The sequence below is a fragment of the Thermobia domestica genome, chromosome 14 (assembly GCF_964235325.1).
Source record: "Thermobia domestica chromosome 14, izTheDome1.hap1.1, whole genome shotgun sequence".
Taxonomy (NCBI): Eukaryota; Metazoa; Arthropoda; class Insecta; order Zygentoma; family Lepismatidae; genus Thermobia; species Thermobia domestica.
Window position 1 is genome coordinate 186,100,384 of NC_137467.1, and position 21,282 is coordinate 186,121,665.

The following is a 21,282-nucleotide window of genomic DNA, read 5'->3' on the forward strand; positions in this document are numbered from 1 at the left end:
AGGAGCATTGTCTCGTTATGTAGAAACAAAATTACCTTCTATAAAATTTTGGGCACAATGCAAGATTGATAACTCCGTAAAAGTATGAAGAGAAACAAAAGAAATTTCTATGTGAAACATACCTTTATACATGATCACAGATTCCGTATGTTTGGTCCTTCCATATATATATATTTATTTATTTTTTATTTAATTTTCCGCCTTAAGAACTCTGGGTTCATGAATTCGTCATATATATATGGTTAACACTCATACTATTAATATGTCTTTCGAGTAATTAACTATAGCAGTTATAAGAAGATTTCTCCGTGAGGATGAAACAAGTATTGGGAAAGCATTGGTAACCCTAGTTTTGTTCTATCGGTAAATCTCTTCGGGCCTGTTCAGTAGCCACTTGCGGAGGCTTTCACTGTCGTACGGGAATTTCCTTTGGCGGTATAGGAGGGGATTGTCTGAGAGTTATAAAAAATAGTACGAAAAATTATATCTAACAAACCAATATTTATGAAAGAGGAGGCAAATAGTATAGTATTGTTTATTTGTAAGGTAGAAAAATGACTCTTCGCTGCATTGAAATAAGTAAGTTAAGCATTTAAATCGTAAACTCCTATTAATATGAACACGCGTTTATCTTAGTAAAATAATTTATTTTTTAATTTGGTTGAGAATGGTAAAATAGTTTCCTCGTACCTTTATTTTACTTTATTTCAAAATAGATTAAATTTGTCGTTAGCATATAAGCCAATAGGACCGTTTGGTGTGAACATTTGGTGATATTGATTTTAATGTTTTGAGTATCGAAAAACATCATTACGGCACAAAAGTACGATACATGCGGATTTCTTTTTTTGAGATGCTTCAGTTCTGTAAAATATACCGTATAACTACGCTCGTAATACATTTTCTCTTGCCTTAATTTAAGATAGGTATGCACTAGGCTATAAGAACATTGAGGATATGTCCCATTACTCCGGATATTAGAGCTGCTTTGTGTTTAGGTTGTGTGCCTGCCGCGCAAAAGACAGCTTTAGTTCTGGTAGCAGCTCAAGTTTTTAGGATCCAACATTAACCAGTAGCTCGATGTTCCATATAACATTGTACTAAAATGGACGCTAAATACAAGTACAACAAATAAACCAAGAAATACAATAAATTACTATATAACAAATGAAATGAAACAGAATCATGTGAAAAATACTGGAAATTTGAAAATACCTATAAAAAAAAGGCAAAAGAAAGAAATTAAAACATTAAGTACGACAACAAAATAAATTTATCTAGAAATTGTTAGCACTACATGTATTTGAGTAAAGGCGAATGGCTGGAGAGAACAAAGAAATTGATCTTTAAAATATTACACTAGTCTTAAAATTGTTATATATTTTAAAGTAGAATATTTGTATCACATTGATTTTCATATTTTGTTTAAGAAGTATAATCTAGTAATATAGTAGAGAAAAGTTTAGTGCCGGGGTCTTCTACCCTCGTGCAAAAATAAAAAGAAAAAAAAATAGTAAGAATTGTATTGCAATAACTTGTACTTATGTATAACAAAAATATAATAATATAGATTAAAGATAATATAGCACTATAATATACCTTATGCAAAGCAGAAGATAAAGAGATTAAGTTTTGCTTTAAGAACAGAGAAAATAAATTTAAAAAATTGGATATTTTCAGCATTTCGACATTTTAGTATGAGTGGTAGCGAAATTTCGGATATTTTAAAATATTGGTTTTAATACCTTTTGCATCCCTAGTCTGATGCCAAATAATTTCCACCATTAGTTTAATCTCAAGTGCTATTTTCCGCTGTCTTCCCTGCTTGTTTACCAGTTCTGTTAAAACGAATATTTTTCTTATTGCTTTCAGATTTGTTTCTTTTTCTTAAACATTGATTGCTGAAGGTTTTATACCTCCCTGCTGAACAATTTTTATGTTAGCGAAATGGATTCTCATCATTTCAGCTTTGCTTTTGATAAAATTGAAATGGAAAGAGAGAACATTCCTATTAGAGTTGAAATAAAAACAGAAAACGAGTCATTTGAAGAATGCAATTATAAACAATGTACTAGTAACAGTTACGATTTTAAAGATCTTACAGTAAGCTTGGAATGTAAGGAACGAGAAAGTGCTAAGGAAGCACAGAATATCTCTTTAGAGAGAAATGAGGAAGAAATAACATCAGATTGGAAACTTACTTCGAAAGCAGTATGTTTGGTCAAGCGTTTATCACCTGCTGTTGTACTTCTAAATGCCAAACGTTGTCACAGTAACATCAAGCCAAATTTCTCGGATTTTGCACACAACACGAAAGATTCAAGTAACCATATGTCTGTCAGTATTCGAGACAGAAACAATCACGAAAAGGACGTGCAAGAAAATAATCGTGAAACATGGAATAGTGCTCAGGGCCTCAGGTACGTTTAAACTTTTTTTTTTCATCAGTTAAGTTTGGTTTAAATACTTCTTTTCAACAAGTCCAATACTTCGTTAAAAATTCCTTTTTTGTTTACCATAAACTTCGTTAATGTATCGCAAAAATTTGAATACATAAAAGAACGCAACCTATTTCTTAGTTTGTAAGAGGTGAGACAGTTCAACAGTGAAATAAAATCCAAACGTAACAATAATATACTGTAAACCCCTTTCTTATATCAAGCGTAGATGGTGAGGGTTGAGTATTGACAGTGTTCTTAGCAAAGTAAAGAGCAGTTCTTTATATAATACGTTGCTCGCGAGTACAAGAATCAGTAATACTTTAGACAAGATATAAACTGTTGTCAGGTCTCAGGACTACTTAATACGAGTCTTTTAAAATACTAAGTGCAATAGAAAGTGTTTTTATTTTTTTTATATGGGAAAGGTGTGGGGGCAGAAATTTTGGTAATATGTTTTCTATTATAGGAATCAACACATTTCTCCTCTGAAAATGTTGTCATAACAAAAGCTCAAATTTTTGTATTATAACAGAACACCCTAATAAATAATTCCGAACCGGGATCACACAAAGAAATTATTGAGTTCACTTTTTATTGTTAACGTTACGAAAATATTTCACGTATTGTGATTGTTCTAATATTCATGCATGTCTTATCACAAACTAGGCCAACCACAAATTTTGCAAATATTTTAAAATATGGCTTAATTGACTTCACTGGTAAAGCTTCGTGGTTCAGAAGTTTATATCTTATGATGGCGGGCCTAATCATATGACGGTGTATCCGGGCAAAGGTTATAGATGAAGGGCTTTTCTTGCTACTTGTGTGTCATTTGCCGGCAAAATATTATTTTCCTTAAAGAAAGCTTTCGTCGGTTTTTTCAACACTGACCTTGTTACGGGTCTAGCGTGGTTATTAATAGAATGGTCAACTCCTGCTTTTTAATTCTGCTGCTTCGATTTTTCCAAACGAATACTTTGCTTCGATACTTCATTCTACTTAGACCAAGAAACTAATACTTTTTCTGTAACGAAATATCAAGTTATAACTTTAGGATATTATATTCCATGTTATATGATGATTCGTTACAACATCGTTTAATAAGAGACATTTGTGGGCTGTGCTCTATAATTGTTTAATGGAAGAGCAGGAAAACATGATATTAGGATGTGTGCTGTAGTCCGTTCATTAAATAATTATTAAATTGTTTGAATGATCTGTAGCAGGAAATTCAGTAACTCAGTTTTAAGTTATGTAAATTAGGAATTGAGTTGTATTTTTAAGAACGTTTGTTGGATATCTGTTCCTTGAGAGTCAGTTGAACCGTTATTTACTAGAAGTAGATTAATGTGTAATTAGATAACGGAATGTTTGTTTGTGTTCTCTTGTACACGGAAAGAATATTAGTTTTGCTTAGTTCAAAATTATGAAAAATATATAGGGATTATCTGCAAACTTCTTTCGTGGCAAAGCTTATACTAACAAGTTTACCAGAGATTAATGCGTAGCGCACGAGTTAGAGCCGAGGATTTTGGCAGAAGATGAGATGAAAAAATGGAACCATGAAGAATGGAAATATATAAAACTTTCAACTACAGTGTTTGAAATATGTAGCAAATGCTTTCTAATCTTACCATCACTAGAACTTCTCTTTAGGCAGTTTTGTCTCTCCTGCGTGTAGGCTTCCTATACTCAATATGCGACCCTGCTTATATCGTTATGACCTCATCTACTTTTACGGTGGAGGAAAGCGGACGTTTGAGTTATTAAGTGTTGGGACTCACACTCCGATCAATAACAAATTGTAAGCGTTTCATGTGTTTTCTTCCTTTCACCACATAAAATTGAATTCAATCATATATTAACGAAATAAAAGACACATGAGGAATGTTATCGTGTATATGCTCTTTCTCTACAAGTGGTGTTGGACATCGATCCGAGTAGGTAACGTTGGACCACAGTGGTTGCGAACAGTGATAGGTCATATTAGTTCATAGAAGGTTGAAGTAAATAGTAGCCTTAGTGGATTGTGATGGGTATTGGTGAATGTAACACGGGAGAAATTTGTATTGCACCTTCTTGGATACTCAAATCACCTAAAATATCCAGAGCGCTTCATATCATGTAAACTTAGATATTTTCAAAAAATTATATTGACTTAAAAGCTAAAGGGTGTTACGTAGATTTTAGGTATATTTCGTACAAATTCAGAATACTAATTTATTTTATTAAGCTTCAGAATTCTTACAGAGTGTCCTTTAAATGTTCATTATTTCATTTGTATTACAACGGGATTTACGAATTTTTGTTTGTTCTTTAATTTTAAATATGGAATGTATTGGACAATTTTCTGGTATCTTTATGTCTAACTGATATTAAAAACTAAAGTGTTCAATAGTAACACAGTAGGGACCTTGCACATTCCAGGCATGATGAATAATAGCCTTTGTTAATTTTATTATAAATATTTCAGGTGCAAACCTCGTACTCCTTTCACTGGGATTTTTTAAGCTACACTCTGAAAATGTTTGTTATTTGTATTTTATAGATGGGACTTTTGTGGATTCACTATTAAATAATTGACCGTGTGAAACATCTAAATTGAACGCAGTACTTACGTTATAGGTTCCATCCGTGATAAGTACTTTTCTTTAAGAGCAGATAGTAAACTTCACAACTAGAACACATTTTGTTAGTGATTATTATTGTGAGTAGGGAGTTCCTATGTGGTTAAGCGGTCAGCGTACCCGCTTGCGGCATAGGAGACCCAGTTTCAATTGCCGGCGAGTGCTTATGTGGTTCGTACTCCGCGTTATTCTGTAGGTCAACGTCTCATATAGCCTCGCTCCTGAAATGTGATGAAATGTAGAATAGGACTATCAAAGATTGGGAGCAGCTAGTTGCACTGATCAGCTGCTAAATCGAAGTAGCTAAATTACTACAAGTAATTATCATGAATTCTTATTAATCACTTATCTTATTTATTCAGTTAATAAACTTGGACATAATCTAAATACGCTGACGAATAATGCCATACTCTTATCTTCAAATCACAAGCTATCGTAATATGAATCTAACTTACCATTGCAATCAAATTCAGTATAACGACAGGTAAATGCATTTCTTTCTTTCTTTCTTACTACTAAACGTACCTAGCGTTAGTAAACTAGTCATTTGTTGTCTAATCTTACATTTCCCACTCTTCAATACTCAACAGAATGAACGTTAAACTCAAAACCAACTCATTCACTTATTATTATTATTTATTCTGCCTTTTGGCAGCCCTGGGACTAGAGTGGTGTATTCTAATTTTCTTTCATTTTTTTTTATTTATTTTCCGCTTAAACCTGGAAATGTTTCTTCCACGTTTCTCAATCTTCAGCTTCCTCCTTTAACTCCCAATATTTTATTATATTTTTCAAGTCATCGATCAGTTTTCTTTTTTTCTTCCCTTCCACCATTCTTTGTATGGCGGTATGAAGAAAATAATTTGTTCGCAAGATGTGCCCGCTCCAATCGTCTTTCCTTGGAAGAATGCTGGCTAATTGTGCTAAATATAGGTGTTATATACTTTCTATTTGTTATTATTTTATTCAGGACAGGAATGTTTTAAAATTCACCATTATATATTTTGTACAGCTTTGCATACGAGACTTGTACATTATGCAGAATTGCAATACATCGTTGTGTACTCTGGGTCTGTAATGTGTTTTGTGTGAATCTCAATTCTAATAATTTATTTATTACTGAAGAATTGTGGATTTTCAAATTTTTAGTTTCTTCAATATTAATTTTTACAATTAAATTTTTGTAAATAATAGTATACTCTTTACATTGCATTTGCATTTTTCTGTTTTAAAGTACACTCTTCTCTATATCATTTTCTACACATATTTTATCTTTTTCAGCTTGTTATATTGTCATTATTATTATTATTATTATTATTATTATTATTATTATTATTATTATTATTATTATTATTATTAAAATAGTAGTAGTATTACTCACGTTTATATTTGTGATGATACTATTCTTAACTCGTTACCATGTACTTATTGATCACGTTTGTTATAAGATCAGTTTCTTTACAAGCGGACAAACAAAAATAAAAAGAAAGAAAGCTTTCTTATTGGTAGGATAAGGAGCGTAAGGCAAACAGTTTGTGATATTTTATTCCCAATTCTCAGAAAATGGTAATATAAGACTGGGTTTATGGCATTGAAGGGGGAAATTGTTGTTAATCTCATTTTCCGACATCAAGCAAAAGTTAATTTTAATACTTGTCACTGGGAAATAAATTGAACCACTTAATTTATAGTACTGTACTACCTATTGATTTCTGTTTGATAAGATTCGTACGAAAAGAAAAAAATGATTGTACGAAAAGAATGCTGCAGGCTGTAAGGCAGTTTTCTGTGTCTTGTTTTTGGATACCACAAACATTCTTTGTTAAGGAGGGCATTATGTGATATTTACGTGATAACAGTGGCTGCAAATTATGTTCTTAACTGTATACAATAATTAGTATGTATATCTGGTAAAGATTTCTGTGTATGACTTTTCTTTTGTATTTGTTGCAGCGACTCTGCTAACCAATTAGTGAACCTAATTTATTATGTTAAGTCGGTATACGGAGCTCCTCCGTGGCTAAGCGGTTATCGTACGCGCCTTTGGCGCGGGAGACCCGGGTTCGATTCCCGGCGGGAGCTCATGTGCTTCGGATTCCACGGTAATCAGTAGGTCCACGTTTCATATAGCCTCGCTGCTGAACAGGACGTAAAACTCAAAATCAATCAATCAAGTCGGTATACGTATCATTATTTAATAATTTCCATGCATGTGTAATGAGCATTTTCTTTGCTGTGATTGGTCATGAATGAATTTACTATTTACGTGTGTTTAAGAATAACATAAGTAGACCATTTCTGGCATACATCTAAAATATATCTTAAAGATACACACTTAACAATTGCAGTGTTCTTTATTTTGTGCTAACTGAACATCGAATTTCAAACGAGATATTTTCATATATTTTGAATGGAATAAAATCCCCATATATTCTTCTATGCTAATACCGACTTCAGGACTAAATAACATTCAAATAGGCTCATGCAACACTTTTCCGTTATTGTAACTATAATCCTAATTAATACTGTTCGCTGTACTTTAAGAGAAATTTTTTATGTAGGCTTTGCACGTGTGAATTTTGCTAGGTTATCTTTCACCCTTGTCTAATTTCAGATTGTTTTCTATTTTTCTTTCTTATTAATAGTATTTTATTACTACAGACAAGGCAATATTTCATCTTGGTCTACACATCGTGTGTTGTAAATTTTGGTCATCTTTAGGGTAGAGGGTCATTTTGTTTATACATGCATTCGATTGTTTCACATTACTCGTTACAGTAATGATAAGCAATAATTTCTGTCTCTAGTTATATAAACCTAATCACATATCTTATGACATTTTGCAAGTTTGCTGATCAAAATTTCACCACATAACTTAATAAAGCTTGTTGTCTGATTGCTAAGGCAAAGGATTTTTTTTATTTTGTTTGTCCGCTTACTGCTGATACTTGAATTCGTTATACTTAGGACGTGAGAGCTTTCGTGCTAACTTTCTCTCTATATATCGTCTATTAAAGCGTTAGGTTATTTGTGTTTCATGATTGAATTGATAACACATGCGAAAACGATGTTTCCATAGGTACAGTTTGCTGTTATCATATGGTCCGTACCACACTGTAATATATACACAATTGGCGGGTACAGTTGCGATGGTTTATTGAGAAATGGTGGTGTTGAGCATTTTTCGTTTTTCATACAAAGTTATCTGGGAAACAGAATGCAGTTTCACTTGCGTCTGTAATCCATACGTCCCGTTCAGTGAATTGTGATTACTATGTGTGGCACCAAAACTATTAGTCTGTGAAATTCTGAAGTTTATAACGAATAATTTAGGAGAAATTTGCTTTGTATATATAACAATGTATGTAATAGCTGTTGCTATAATCACGGCAATAAATGTAGATATTGGAGTACGCCTATCACACAGCTACAAGGGTCTTTCTTAATGTGCGAGCTGTTATACCATTACTTGCAAATTGAGTATGAATGAGAAACTGTCTGTTTACAAGATTCGGAAGATATCTTCTCAACTGTAAACACTTCACATGCAAGACCGCGTCGAGGAAAGGAAAATTTTCGCATTCGTTGAAGCTCGATTTCATAACATTATGACAAGTCCAGATTATCGTATTATATAGTTGTTTATTGACAGTTGAATTTTGAAGAATGAATTTTATTAAATTACTTAAAGTGCAATATAAGAAAATTTATTTCACTATATGTATAGGTTATCTTTACAATAGAAAGAGATCACATATTATTACACAAATAATGAAATAGAAATGTCTATGATAATTGAGTGACATCGCGTCAGTAATACGCATGCAATCATAATATATTTATTAACGAAAATCTATTTAGGCTGTTAGTAGGTCAAAAATCAATAACAAAATATCAGAAAACATTCTCTGGAAGTGAATGAACGAGGGTGGGTTGGTTATTTCTAAGATGGTAAGTTTATTTATGAGTGTCCGATTTCGGGTAATCACAGGTTGAATTAGTTTCCTATCCTTCTGTTCGCAAGAATTCGTAACAGAAGCATGAGCACTTATTTCACAAAAAACAAAGAACTTCCAGAAATAGTTCAAAAAATTAACCGAGATTCGCTACAAGAAGTGCTTGTGACGACGGCGGTTTAGTGTCATGAGGCACTGAGTCTTCGTAAATAACTTGGAGTTCGAAAGTCAGTCTCATATTTTTTGTTTTCTGAATATGAAGATATGATAAAATTATTAAAAGTTATGTTACAAATTTAAGCTTCAAATTCAATGCTTTCGTGTTAAAATTGGTGTTCGTTACTATATATTTTTTTAAGTTCCAATACAAATGCTTATAAGACTTCTCGCTTTAACATCTGTAGAATAATCAGCGAAATTATGATGGATGTGGTCTCCGACCTATATAGGCACACACAAGCCTTTATACCAATTTCATACCAGATAAAATGCATCTATTGCAAACATATTTGTTAACCAATTAATCATATAAAATTGACAAATCAAAAAATTATATTTGATACAAAGTACTTTCACTGGAAAAATAACCATTTTCTTTACTATCACAAATATCACAGATGCCCATCACTTACTAAAAAACGGACAGTAGTGCTAGCAGCTTTATGATTAATTTGCTTATTTTTTTCGCCTTTTCCTTAACAATTGCTCGACATGTTTTTTTTTTTAATTTGGTAATTTTCTAATGAAAAAGAGTACAAGATTTCCACAAGTAAGAAATAATACTGTGACGTAACTCGAGAATCAAAAGTCGGAGACAAGGGTCAATAGTATAAACTGATAATACGTCATTCAATCAGTTATTATCAACTGTTGTCTTTTCGGAAAGAACAGCTTTCAGAGAAAAAAGATCCAATTACTTTTACATTGAGATTCTCAAATTTCACTTGAAGAGAGGTTACGGAAATTGAAGGACTTAAGAAAATTAATTTGGACATATTATTTGTCTGGGGTAGTGATACTTATGTAAATAAACGGTAAAATAAGAGTAACTTTCCATAAGCTGTAAATATTCTATGATAAAAGAGCCAGGCAGCCCTGTATTCAAATAGTTTGTTTCGGGGCAGAATGAGAACTAATAAGAAAACAGGCCCCACACAAAAAATATCCGTTTGCTATTGGAAATGCAATTATGATTTCTAATGAAATAGAAGTTAAATATACACATAAACAATTATCATGACATACTTATAAAGGCCAACTTTAGAAAAAGTGGCGATAAAAAAGGGTTTCGAGTCTTCCATTCAGTGTTATAATGCAGAGTTGGCCAGTCATAAGTTATTGTATTTTTATACAGGAATTTTACTGTAATTACTATATCCGTTATAAGGTTCGAAATGTAGATATGGAGAAGGATGGAAAAATCAGTTGGCAAGATAAAATAAATAAGTTCTGAGAAGCCTAAGTGAAGAAAGAATACTGAAGTTGATGACAAAAAGGAAAATAAATTGGCTAGAACATTATCCAAGGATAAATTACTTACAAGAGATACTTTGGAAGGTTTAGTTTCTTGAGTGAGAAAGAGGAGAATGAGAAGATTATATAAAGACCGCTCTTGGATTATATAAAGATAGAAAATCTTGATTCCTTAAAAAAGTAAGGCTCAGAACAGAAATAAATCTGCAAAGATTAGTTTACTATAAAGGCCTGACAATGTAAAAGAACACTAATGATATGAGTAAGGTTAAAAGTTGTGTCCATAATAAAATACGTAGGATTGCTTGTCTTCATTACGATTCATACTACCACCCTTTCTGTGGGTAAGAGAATTACTGTTATTGTTGCGTCACATTTATATCTTAACAAATTATACATAAAAATATAGTAGATAATTTCTCCAAATTATAAAATATCGTTAAACGGGTGGAATGGAGGAATTAAAAATGGCGAACGAAATATTTTTATTATTATTTGAAGGAGTAGTAGTAGAAGATAATGATGAAGCAGTAAAACATTGTGAGCAAGAACTAGGAAGCAAGAACGTTTGTATTTGGTCAATGGCATTTCTGGACACATACTAAAGATATGTGTGATATATTCAGCAATTGCTTGCGAAACTCCTTACGTTCGCAGGGAAAACGAATCAAGGTCGATTCGGCTGACGTCATTGTGCATATATGAAATATCAATAGCACTATAGTGTGTGCACTAAAGAGCGTCGTGTCAACCCTACGACCGAGAACAATTGAATATTTTTCATTTTATTGTACATGAGAAATATCAATACTGCAAACAAGGATAAATTCTTTAATTAACTCGGGGGGGCACGGTGGCTCAGTGGTAGAGCGTTCACCTCTGGTGCTTGGGGTCCCGGGTTCGATCCCAGCCCCCGCCAAGTGAACTTTGTGGTGGACAAACACCGTGCTCGTGGGTTTTCTCGGGGTACTCCCGTTTCCTCCCACTTTCTTCATTCCACCATTTTCACTCATCTCTCATTATCACCGTCTCCTTTAGCCTAACCGGCATAACCGTGGGACGTAAAACTCAAAGATTTCATTTCATTTCATTTCTTTAATTAACTCATCGGGAATCGAACCCGGGACCCGCATCTTTGGAACCAACGATTAAATCACAACTTAGAGACAACAGTACAGCAGGAAGAGAAGAGACTCGATAGGAAGTGTATTTAGAATACAACATATTTTTACGATTCAAATTTTGTAATAAAGTATTTTCGTACATGATAAAATACTGAAGTGTTATGTAAAAGCAATAATCCGGAGAATTCAAATCTGAATTTATAAAGAAAACGTATACAAACATGCAAGGATTTAAAGGAGAAATCGAGCCGTTATTTGGTTCTCTTTGTTTTGAAAACAAAGACTAAACTGACACTTTTCAGCATATTATTTCATATTTAGAATAGTTTCTTAAGATGTATAGTGATTCATATTTTTAAGTAGTTTTGGTTCTAGTGTTTGATTTTAGAACGAAATTACGACTCTGAATGTTTTTTCTTTAATATTTCTAGGAGAACACAGAAATGGTCGATGAGACAGAGAAGAGTTTCTCGGTTCGGTTTCGTTCCGGTTAACTGTTTGAAACAAGTTAATCTTAGAAGACGAAATCTCGGTTTACAATTGCTCTAACGTCCAGATCTAATAACCACTTGATCATGCCCTGGATACACTTCAATATATATAAACTGTAAAATGTAGTGAATATTGCCTTGCTAGATTAAGGATGCCCAACGTTGTTTTAAACGCATCAGACCACTTGAGTAGTTATGGATCATGTTGCGCCAGAATCAAGACAATAAGAGAGTCTCCTAAGAAAGTGCATTTTTAAATACTTGTCATCGTTTTTGTCAAAATTAGAAACCAAAAATTGAGGTTTATCTGTTGTAAGGATACTGTAAATGTTAAAAGTTGTTAACATTATTGAAAATTCTAATCCTTTTTCATGTATAGGGTAAAGTGGCAAGTTTGGTTATATCATTGTACTTTAATGTTTGTTTCTCCCATGAAGGACATCGTTAACGCAATTGTTATTTATTTCGTAAGTTTTAGCTTTCTTCAGTGTCTAAATGCCAGTGGCTTCAATTCTGTTCGCTTACATTAATATTCTTCCCTTTTTTAAATTTCATAACAAAAAGTCTATACAAAGTAATTTAAGGAAGAGAAAATATGTATAAAACGTACGTTTGAGGGCGCGTTCTACATATCATGACTTCGCAGACTAACGGCTAGAAACGCCTGCCATATTTTTATTCTTTAAATATCGAGGAGAGTAAATAAAACACCATACATGGCAACCTACAATGTGTATTAGTACTTTATATATAAATATATTTGAAAACATATCTGAAAATATATTTGTAGTTTTACATAACATATAACCTCAATGCTCAATCAGGGCGTTAAAATTCCTATTCCCGTTGGGCCAGCCTTTGGAATTTTAACTGTCGTCTAAGTTTCCGTGTTCGTATCGCTACCTTAAAGGAAATCTATGAAAAAATCAAGTAAAACAAAACGAGTAAGAGAGCAATGAAGTTACTAAAATTATTTGGTACACGAGTTTAGAAAATTTAGTCTGAAATACCAGATTCCAGTAGGAATGAGCGCCAGTTAATTGTTCGAATCACTGTAGACCATTCTCCCTTCTTGTTTTTCCCTTTTTGTGTGTCTTCTGCGTGGTAATTTTAAATTTCAATTTCCTGGGTTATTGTCTGCATGTATTTCTTTAATGTTTCATCATAACAGGAATCAAAGTGTTTCGACATTACTACAACATTGAGATGGTGAAAACGTGCAATTTAAGACATACACTTTACATCGAATTTTTTGATAATAGTTAACAGTAATTTTCCATCTTCGTACGTCCAGGAGATGCCACGTTCTTCCCCTCTTTTCCGTTCCAGAAACTAATCCTTGCTCAGTATCTGTTATAAGGCAATCTATCCTCGAACACTAGCCTGGACAATTACTTTTCCTTTTTGCTACCAAGTTCGGTATTCTTCTTCATTTAACTTCTTTATTTCTTATTTTCTCTTTCCAGCTGACTTTTCCTTCCTTCTTTATATTTGCATCTTGAACCTTAATGCAATACTCATAATTACAGTAAAAACATGTGTAAAAGAACAACAATGTAAATATGACTGTCCAGCTCTATATTATAGCACAGGAGGTCGACTCAGAGTCTGTTCTTATAGCAACTTTTTACAGACTACTTTTTACAGCATTCATTAAGTATGTCACGATAACTGTTTATGTTAATATGTACCTTTTATTTAATTGGTAATGATATTTGCATCTGCAAATACAAGAGGACATGTGTGATGTGAAACGTGCTTTGTCTATTAGTTCTCACCTGGCTCCAAACCAAGCTATTTTAAAGCGGGACTGCCTGGCTTGTATATCATACAATATTTAGAACTTACGATAAAGTGATTTTCATTTTTCCTTTTTTTAATATACAGGGTGTTAATGAACTATACCGACAAACTGTAAGAGGCGTTTCCTTGCATCAAAATAAAAAAGTTCGTATGGATCTGTGGGGCAAAGTGCTTGGTTTCAGAGCTAGGGTTGTCCAAAATCGCCAAAAGCCAAATTTCAACAGGCCCTACTTCGAATTTCAGAAACTGTGGATGGAGATCTTTATCAGCATAAAGGAAGTCACGCGTATGAAATCCAAAAATGCACATTTCATGAATTTTCACTGGGTGTACAGAGTATTCCATGCAGAGTGAAATTCCCAGACATGCCATCAACCGAATTTTGATATGCTCTGACTTTATGATTGTTCGAAAGTAGGCAAACGATAAGGTTTGATGGCAGTAAACACAGAATCTTTTGACGCGATGTCGGAATTGTTAAGGATCGTCAGCAGCATAATTTCTCGTACTCGGGAAAACGTATTCTGCAATGTTTTCTTTCAGGCTTATAAGTAAAGAAAACGTGAAATATACCTTGACGAAATGCATCGCATCATACATTATTCAGTAGACAAAAAACATGGAGCTGCCGGTTCCTAACATTTCCCACTTCCCTCCGAAGCATTGGTTGTCCATTGTTCAAGGCTTACCTCCTGCCTACTTTGGACTCTCCTTGAAATCAGAGAATATCTGAAAACTCTACTGAGAGCATATCTGAGAATTACACCCTGTAGGGAATAAATAGTATACCTATTGAAAATTGACGAACTATGCACTTTTTGATTGTGTGTGCGTGGCTTCCTTTACGCTGACAAAGGACCACTATCCACACTTTCTGGAATCCGAAATAGGGCCTGCTGAAATTTGGCTTTTTTGGTGATTTTGGACAGTCCTAGCTCTAAAACTATGCACTTTTCGCCATAGGTCTATATGAACGTTTTCTCTTATTTTGATGTGAGGAATCACCTCTTACAGTTTGTCGGTATAGTTCAGTAACACCTTGTATAACACTCCAGATAGGTAACATTTCGATTGTATAATGTTACTTACTAAAATATTTTAATAAATAGAATGTCTCTTTAGAGATCTACGGGAATTGTGATAGATCTAGGTAAAGTTTTGTGAACTGAAGTATACTATGTTTAACGGTCAATGGTATATTTTATTTCCTTCTTTGTTTTTCATTTTCTGCTAGAATTACGCAGTCCAACTTACCATCACAGCTAAAAATGAAGGTCAGGTCTCTAGCAAGTATTTAACTCTTTTTGGTTTTCATTCCTATTTTCACTAAAATATGCATAATAAATTGTTCATCTTCTTATAGGCAGGAAGTCGCATACCTCGTGAAGAAGATAAGACTTGTAAGACTTGTTAGAATATCCAAAAGAACTATTCATAGCTTGAGTTTTCTGTATTATTATTTTCGCAGATCGATCAGTAAATACAATCAGGTATAAGCGTATGAGTATTTTCCCCTTTTTGGGAACTGTGCAAGATCTTGTTCCTATTTGTTACTGGACTGAAGTGTTGACTAGTTTCAGAATGCATTTTTAAAAAGATAGACTTACTTTCCCTGAGATAATATAATTGAAATGTGTACTCTTTCCAGAATGCGTTGGTAAATTTGGGGAAAGTTGATATTTCCTTAAACTTCATTTTAATCTGAAATACTTTCTCGGTTTTGGAGTTATAAAGGTTCGTAAATGTTGGGTGTTCACCACAGCATTCGACATATAGTATCATAATTTTTATTCACTCAAGGGTGTGTTAATAAAAGTTATATCGTGTATGAAACCCTTAATACAACGTAAATATACTTGGACTGATTGTCCACAAAGCCTCGTCCCGTAAACATTCTAATGTATTAACTAGGGAATTAAATATGTCATATAAATATAAATTAAGGAGGAAGAAGTTAATTTTTATTATATTTTTCCCAAGAAGAAGAATACTCTACATTGGTAAGGGGACAGGTGAGGAACGGAAAAGTGGCGATATTTAGAAGGAAAACGACGAAAATACTTTCCGTGAAAAGATTTCTAATGTCGCATGTGTCGAAACTTTCTGTACTTTTAGACGATGCACATGTTAAAATATGGAAATATGTCAGTGTGATATGTTTAACATCTATGGGTTCCCAGCTGAATAACATTTCATGACGTCCACATGAAAACCTAGTTTTTCTAGAATTAACTGAATGCTAGTTAAACTGTGATAACGAAATTCCATTAGATGATGTGTAACCGATGTCCGTATATTATATGATAATCGTATATCATATAGTAATTTTGTATTTGGTCTAGGAATTAATTCGTGCGGTTGGTACGCACACATTAAAGCTGTAGTACAAACACAAAATACATAAATACCTTAAGAAAAATATTGTCCATCGCTAGCCACAACTTTCGCCCATCTGTCAGGCAATGTACGGATTCCGTGGCGAAAGAAGTCCTCATCCTTGGAAGCGATCCAGTCCGAGACCCATGTTTCGATATCTTCTGAAGAAGTAAACCGCTGTCCAATCAAATCGTTGTTCATGCAATCGAACAAGTAGTAGTCCGAAGGAGCAACGTCTGGTGAATACGGCGGGTGGGGTAAAACTTCCCATCCGACATTTTCTAAATAGGTTTTGACCGGTTTTGCGACATGTGGGCGAGCGTTATCATGTTGAACAATAAGTTTATCATGTCTGTTCTCCCATTCTGGTCGTGTTCTGGCCAGAGCTTGCTTCAAACGCATTAATTGTCGTCGATAACGTTCTCCATTCATAGTTTCACCCGGTTGCAGCAGCTCATAGTACACCACACGTTTCATATCCTACCATATGCACAGCATAACCTTTGCACAGTGAATATCTCGTTTTGGTTGTGATGGACCTGGTTCACCTGGTTTCACCCAGGCCTTTTTTTCGTTTAGGGTTCTCGTAATGAATCCACTTCTCATCACCCGTAATAATTCGATGCAGAAACCCCTTTCTGCTCTGTCATTGAAGCAGCAATTCGCAAATGGTTTTTCGTCTTTCAACGTCTCTGTCTTTCAATTCATGTGGAACCCAATGTGACATCTTTTGAATCATTCCCATTGCTTTCAAGCGTTTGGAGACTGTTGTTTGATCAATGCCTAATGCTGCTGCAAGTTGTTCCTGCGTTTGACACGAATCCTGCTCGAGCAATGCTGTCAATTCTTCGTCTTGAAATTTTTTTGGCTGTCCAGCTCGCTCTTGGTCTGCCAAGCCGAAATCACCCCTTCGAAACCGTGCAAACCACTTCTGACACATTCGCTCAGCTAGAGCATGGTCACCATACACTTCCACCAAAATACGATGACTTTCAGTCGCACTTTTCTGCATGTTAAAGTAATGCAGCAGGACACCCCGCAAAAACACTTTATCAGGCACAAATTGCGCCATGTTCACTTAACTACAAACTGGTGTTGTTGACGCTTTAATCCACTGCCCTATACTACGAACGATACGCGATGACAGGGGTTTGCAACACATGTGTGGATACACGGAACTGTGGGACGCTCCGTTCGTTGCGCCATCTCTTGTCCACCCGCACGAATTAATTCCTAGACCAAATATATTGAAGAAACTACACAAATTGGTCACTTTCGTCCCTTAAAAAGTAGATGACTTGTCCACTAGTTTTAGTACATATTTTATATTGCATATCTCACAACTGTAACATAATCTACTCGTCAGATACCCTATTTTGGCGTACAATTTAAACATGTTGTGTTAGTCATAAAAATAGTAATATAAGAAAAGGAAAGAAAGAAAATACTGTTGAAGGCCAGTATTAACTGATGTGTGAGACTTACGTGATTCACCCATTTCGTCAGCTAATAATAGTCGATCTGGATGTGAATATTGTATACTGAGAAGAATATCTAGATTGTTCTTCTTTTCACTCTTAAACATTGTATTTTCCAAAACAAGCGTATGTGTTAAGTTGTCTCTTTCTAACAAGAAAGAGAGAGAGAGTGACTCGCAAGGTGATTATTATTGATGTTCCTTTTTTTATCTTCTTCATTCCTTATGTTACCCAATTAAATGAAACTAACATGATAAAATCCCAGTTGATGGTAGGCATCCAACACGTTAGATTTTTTTTAAAACCGTTCATCTGCCTTACTTTTAAAATATAATATATAACGTGTTTCTTTGATTTTTTTAACATCGAAAGTGGAGCATTAACTTGACATTCCCTCTTAACTTTTAAAGTAACAAATGGTAAACAGTGAAGTCTCTCCCGAACCAAATAATCTTAGTGGGGCATGGTTTGACATACCCTGCAATAACAGTGGAGCATATCCGATATAGAATTTCGTTTTCTTCATTACATCAGTTTATTACAGTAACCCTCGAAATTCTGAAAACCTCTATCAATAATCACCCAAGGGAGACGAACAGGGCAATGCATTTCGTCATTACCTTAGCATCGAAATCTACACATAATATCAGGTATCTTTTATAAATAGGTGAAAATTTACAAGGAATTGTGAAATCTACATACCTAAAGGCTTTACTTTGTTAAAGTGCTTAGATGTATATCACATCTAACTACATAGTTATTTATCAATAGACGTAAAAGTTTAATGAAAATTAAGATTTAGTAACTCAAAGCATCTCGAGGATATTAAAAGCCCTTGTAGAGATTAAAATACAGCTGGAGTTTGCGTACTTTGTGCAAACTTTCAAAAATTGTTATAGCCTTCTTTTGTTTCATTGTTACTATAATAACAGTTTCTGGTAGTAGTAACAGCAATAAGTTAACACAGTTACTAAATTTTCTTCACAAAATTAATTTTATGATACATAAACACCTTTAGTGACTTCGTACCTCAGTTTTCACCTATAATAGTGAAATATTCAGTCCATACTGTAAAATGTGTATCTTGGAATGTACTAGAGGTAACTGTGATGTCATATGTATAAATGTAGATACAACTTGAGATGACAAAAAGTACATAGTATTAGTTTGCGATTAGAAATAACATGGAAACCTCTCATTAGTTCTTCATGTTTCTACATAATTTTATGTAATAGCACAAGAGTATGGGGCTTCAGTTTACCACGAAATATAACGTATAAATGTCTTGCAACACTTCACACTTAAATTGCAATAATGAATGGAATACAAAATAACTGCCTTCCCATTGTTGCTGTATTTACCTGGAAGCATTTCTATTTCTATGGTGTATTATGCTATTCACCTAGTATTTCCTTTTTTACTGAATTCGTTACAGGTCCCCTAAAGATACTGTTTCCAGAAATGCAAGTACGTTTATTACACGAAAGGATATAATTTTTCATTCAGACGTGAAATCTTATTCTTTCAAGGAGTTTTGCCCTGGGTCTCTTGGATCACATTTTGCAAAACGTATGTCTTCACATACAAGTAGAAAACAGCATGCATCTCAAGAATTCGGGAAAGCAGTTACTCACAGTTCAATCTTGGCTAATAGGTTATTAGCACATACATCTAGAAACCTTCACAAATGTCGTAAGTGTGGAAGGGAATTTACTCAAATTTCTAGGCTGAGAGCACATATGTTAACACATGCCGTTGAAACACGTCCTAAATGTGAAATGTGTGGAAAGGAATTTATTCAAAAATCAAAGTTAAGAAAACACATGCTAATTCATACAGGTGAGAGACCTCACAAGTGTAAAGATTGTGGTAGAGGATTTACTCAAAAGTCAGGTTTATCAAAACACATATTACTACATACAGGTGTAAGACTTTATATGTGTGATATTTGTGGAAAAGGATATAATGAAAAATCACATATAGGTAAACACATGTTAATTCATACTGGTGAAAGACCTCACGAATGCCCACAGTGTGGGAAGAGTTTTAATCGAAGATCAAGCCTGGAAAGTCATAAGTTAATACATGGCGGTGAAAAACGTCATAAGTGTGATGTTTGTGGGAAAGGTTTTATTGATAAATCAACATTAGCAAAGCACGTGCTAATTCATACAGGTGATAAACCTTATAAGTGTCTAGAGTGTGGTAAAGGATTTACTCAAAATTCAACTTTGGGAAGACACGTTTTAACACATGGAAAGGAGAAATGTTATACATGTGAAAAGTGTGGTAAAGGATTTAATCTCAAAGTATATTTAGCAAAGCACATGGTAATTCATTCTAGTGAAAAACTACATAATTGTGGAGTGTGTGGAAAGAGATTTGTTCAACGTTCATATTTGAGACAACATATGCTAATACATTCTGGCGAAAAGCCTCACAAGTGCAAAGTTTGTGATAAGTTTTTTACTCAAAAATCACATTTGTCAACGCACTTGCTTACACATGCAGGTGAAAAATGTCATGCCTGCCAGCTATGTGGAAAGCGGTTTAGACTAAATTGTAATTTGACGAATCACATGTTAGTGCATACTGGTAAACGAGCTCATACGTGTCAAGAGTGCGGTAAAGGATTTATTAGGAAACGTAATTTGACAAGTCACATGTTACTGCATCTTGGTAAAAAAAAAAAAAAAAAACGTGCGGAAAAGCATTTATTAGAAAATCAAATTTGAATGCACACGTTTCAATTCATAAGCGCGGTGAATGACGAAAGCAATTTTTCAGATGTCGCTTGGGATCACGGATTTTTCTGCTGATGAAGAAGCTCACAAACGTAGAGAGTGCGTAATGGAATTAGAGGATGTTGACCCAGAGCTCTTTAAAGAAAAAATGTGAATTCACACGCATAGCCAATATAAATTGTCAACTGTCTGTTGTTCTCATTGTTAGGGTGGCGCTTTTATCGTTTGCAGATTTAACCAGATCATAGGTCCCTGCTTGACATGAGTGTTTTTGCCGATGCTTTGTACCTAAGATCACTTCTTCTGGACTCTTTAAAAATCGCTTTAACCATAAGAATCTCCAGAATATGCTGCAATTAAGAAACAACACAAAAACAATTGAGTCTCTTCCTGTCAATATTCAAAGTACATTAGAAATAGCCGGATATTTGTGATATAATGGTTTTTTCTACATATTAGCAGCAGTTTAGACAGGATGCACTAAAACTACATTCGGAATTATAATATCGTTCTGCTCTGATGATCACCCTTCTACGTTTGACTTTCTTTATTTGTATATCTTGCAATTTGTGAATTTCCCTCCAAGAAATCTGCTTTCTTCAAGTTCAAACTGGGAATCACAAATAAATGTTCCTCTCACGTATTTTTTCATTAAATAGGAAAATTAGCAGAAATGACTGACGAAGAAAACTATAGAAAAAAAGGGCTACAAAATATCACTTGCAGGTTTATTTTGGTTGAAAAGGTTATAGACGCATGTAAGTGGGAA

The 21,282-nt window shown here is 34.0% G+C and overlaps 1 protein-coding gene across 1 annotated transcript; it reads left to right on the top strand.

Annotated features, from left to right (window-relative positions):
• The first annotated feature begins 1,894 nt into the window (after positions 1–1,894).
• LOC145670761 (uncharacterized) lies at positions 1,895–21,156 on the top strand. Its single transcript, XM_081739526.1, has 2 exons — positions 1,895–2,420; positions 19,205–21,156. The coding sequence occupies exons 1-2, from the start codon at positions 1,948–1,950 to the stop codon at positions 20,502–20,504; spliced, it is 1,773 nt and encodes a 590-aa protein (XP_081595652.1). The 5' UTR covers positions 1,895–1,947; the 3' UTR covers positions 20,505–21,156.
• Positions 21,157–21,282: the final 126 nt, after the last annotated feature.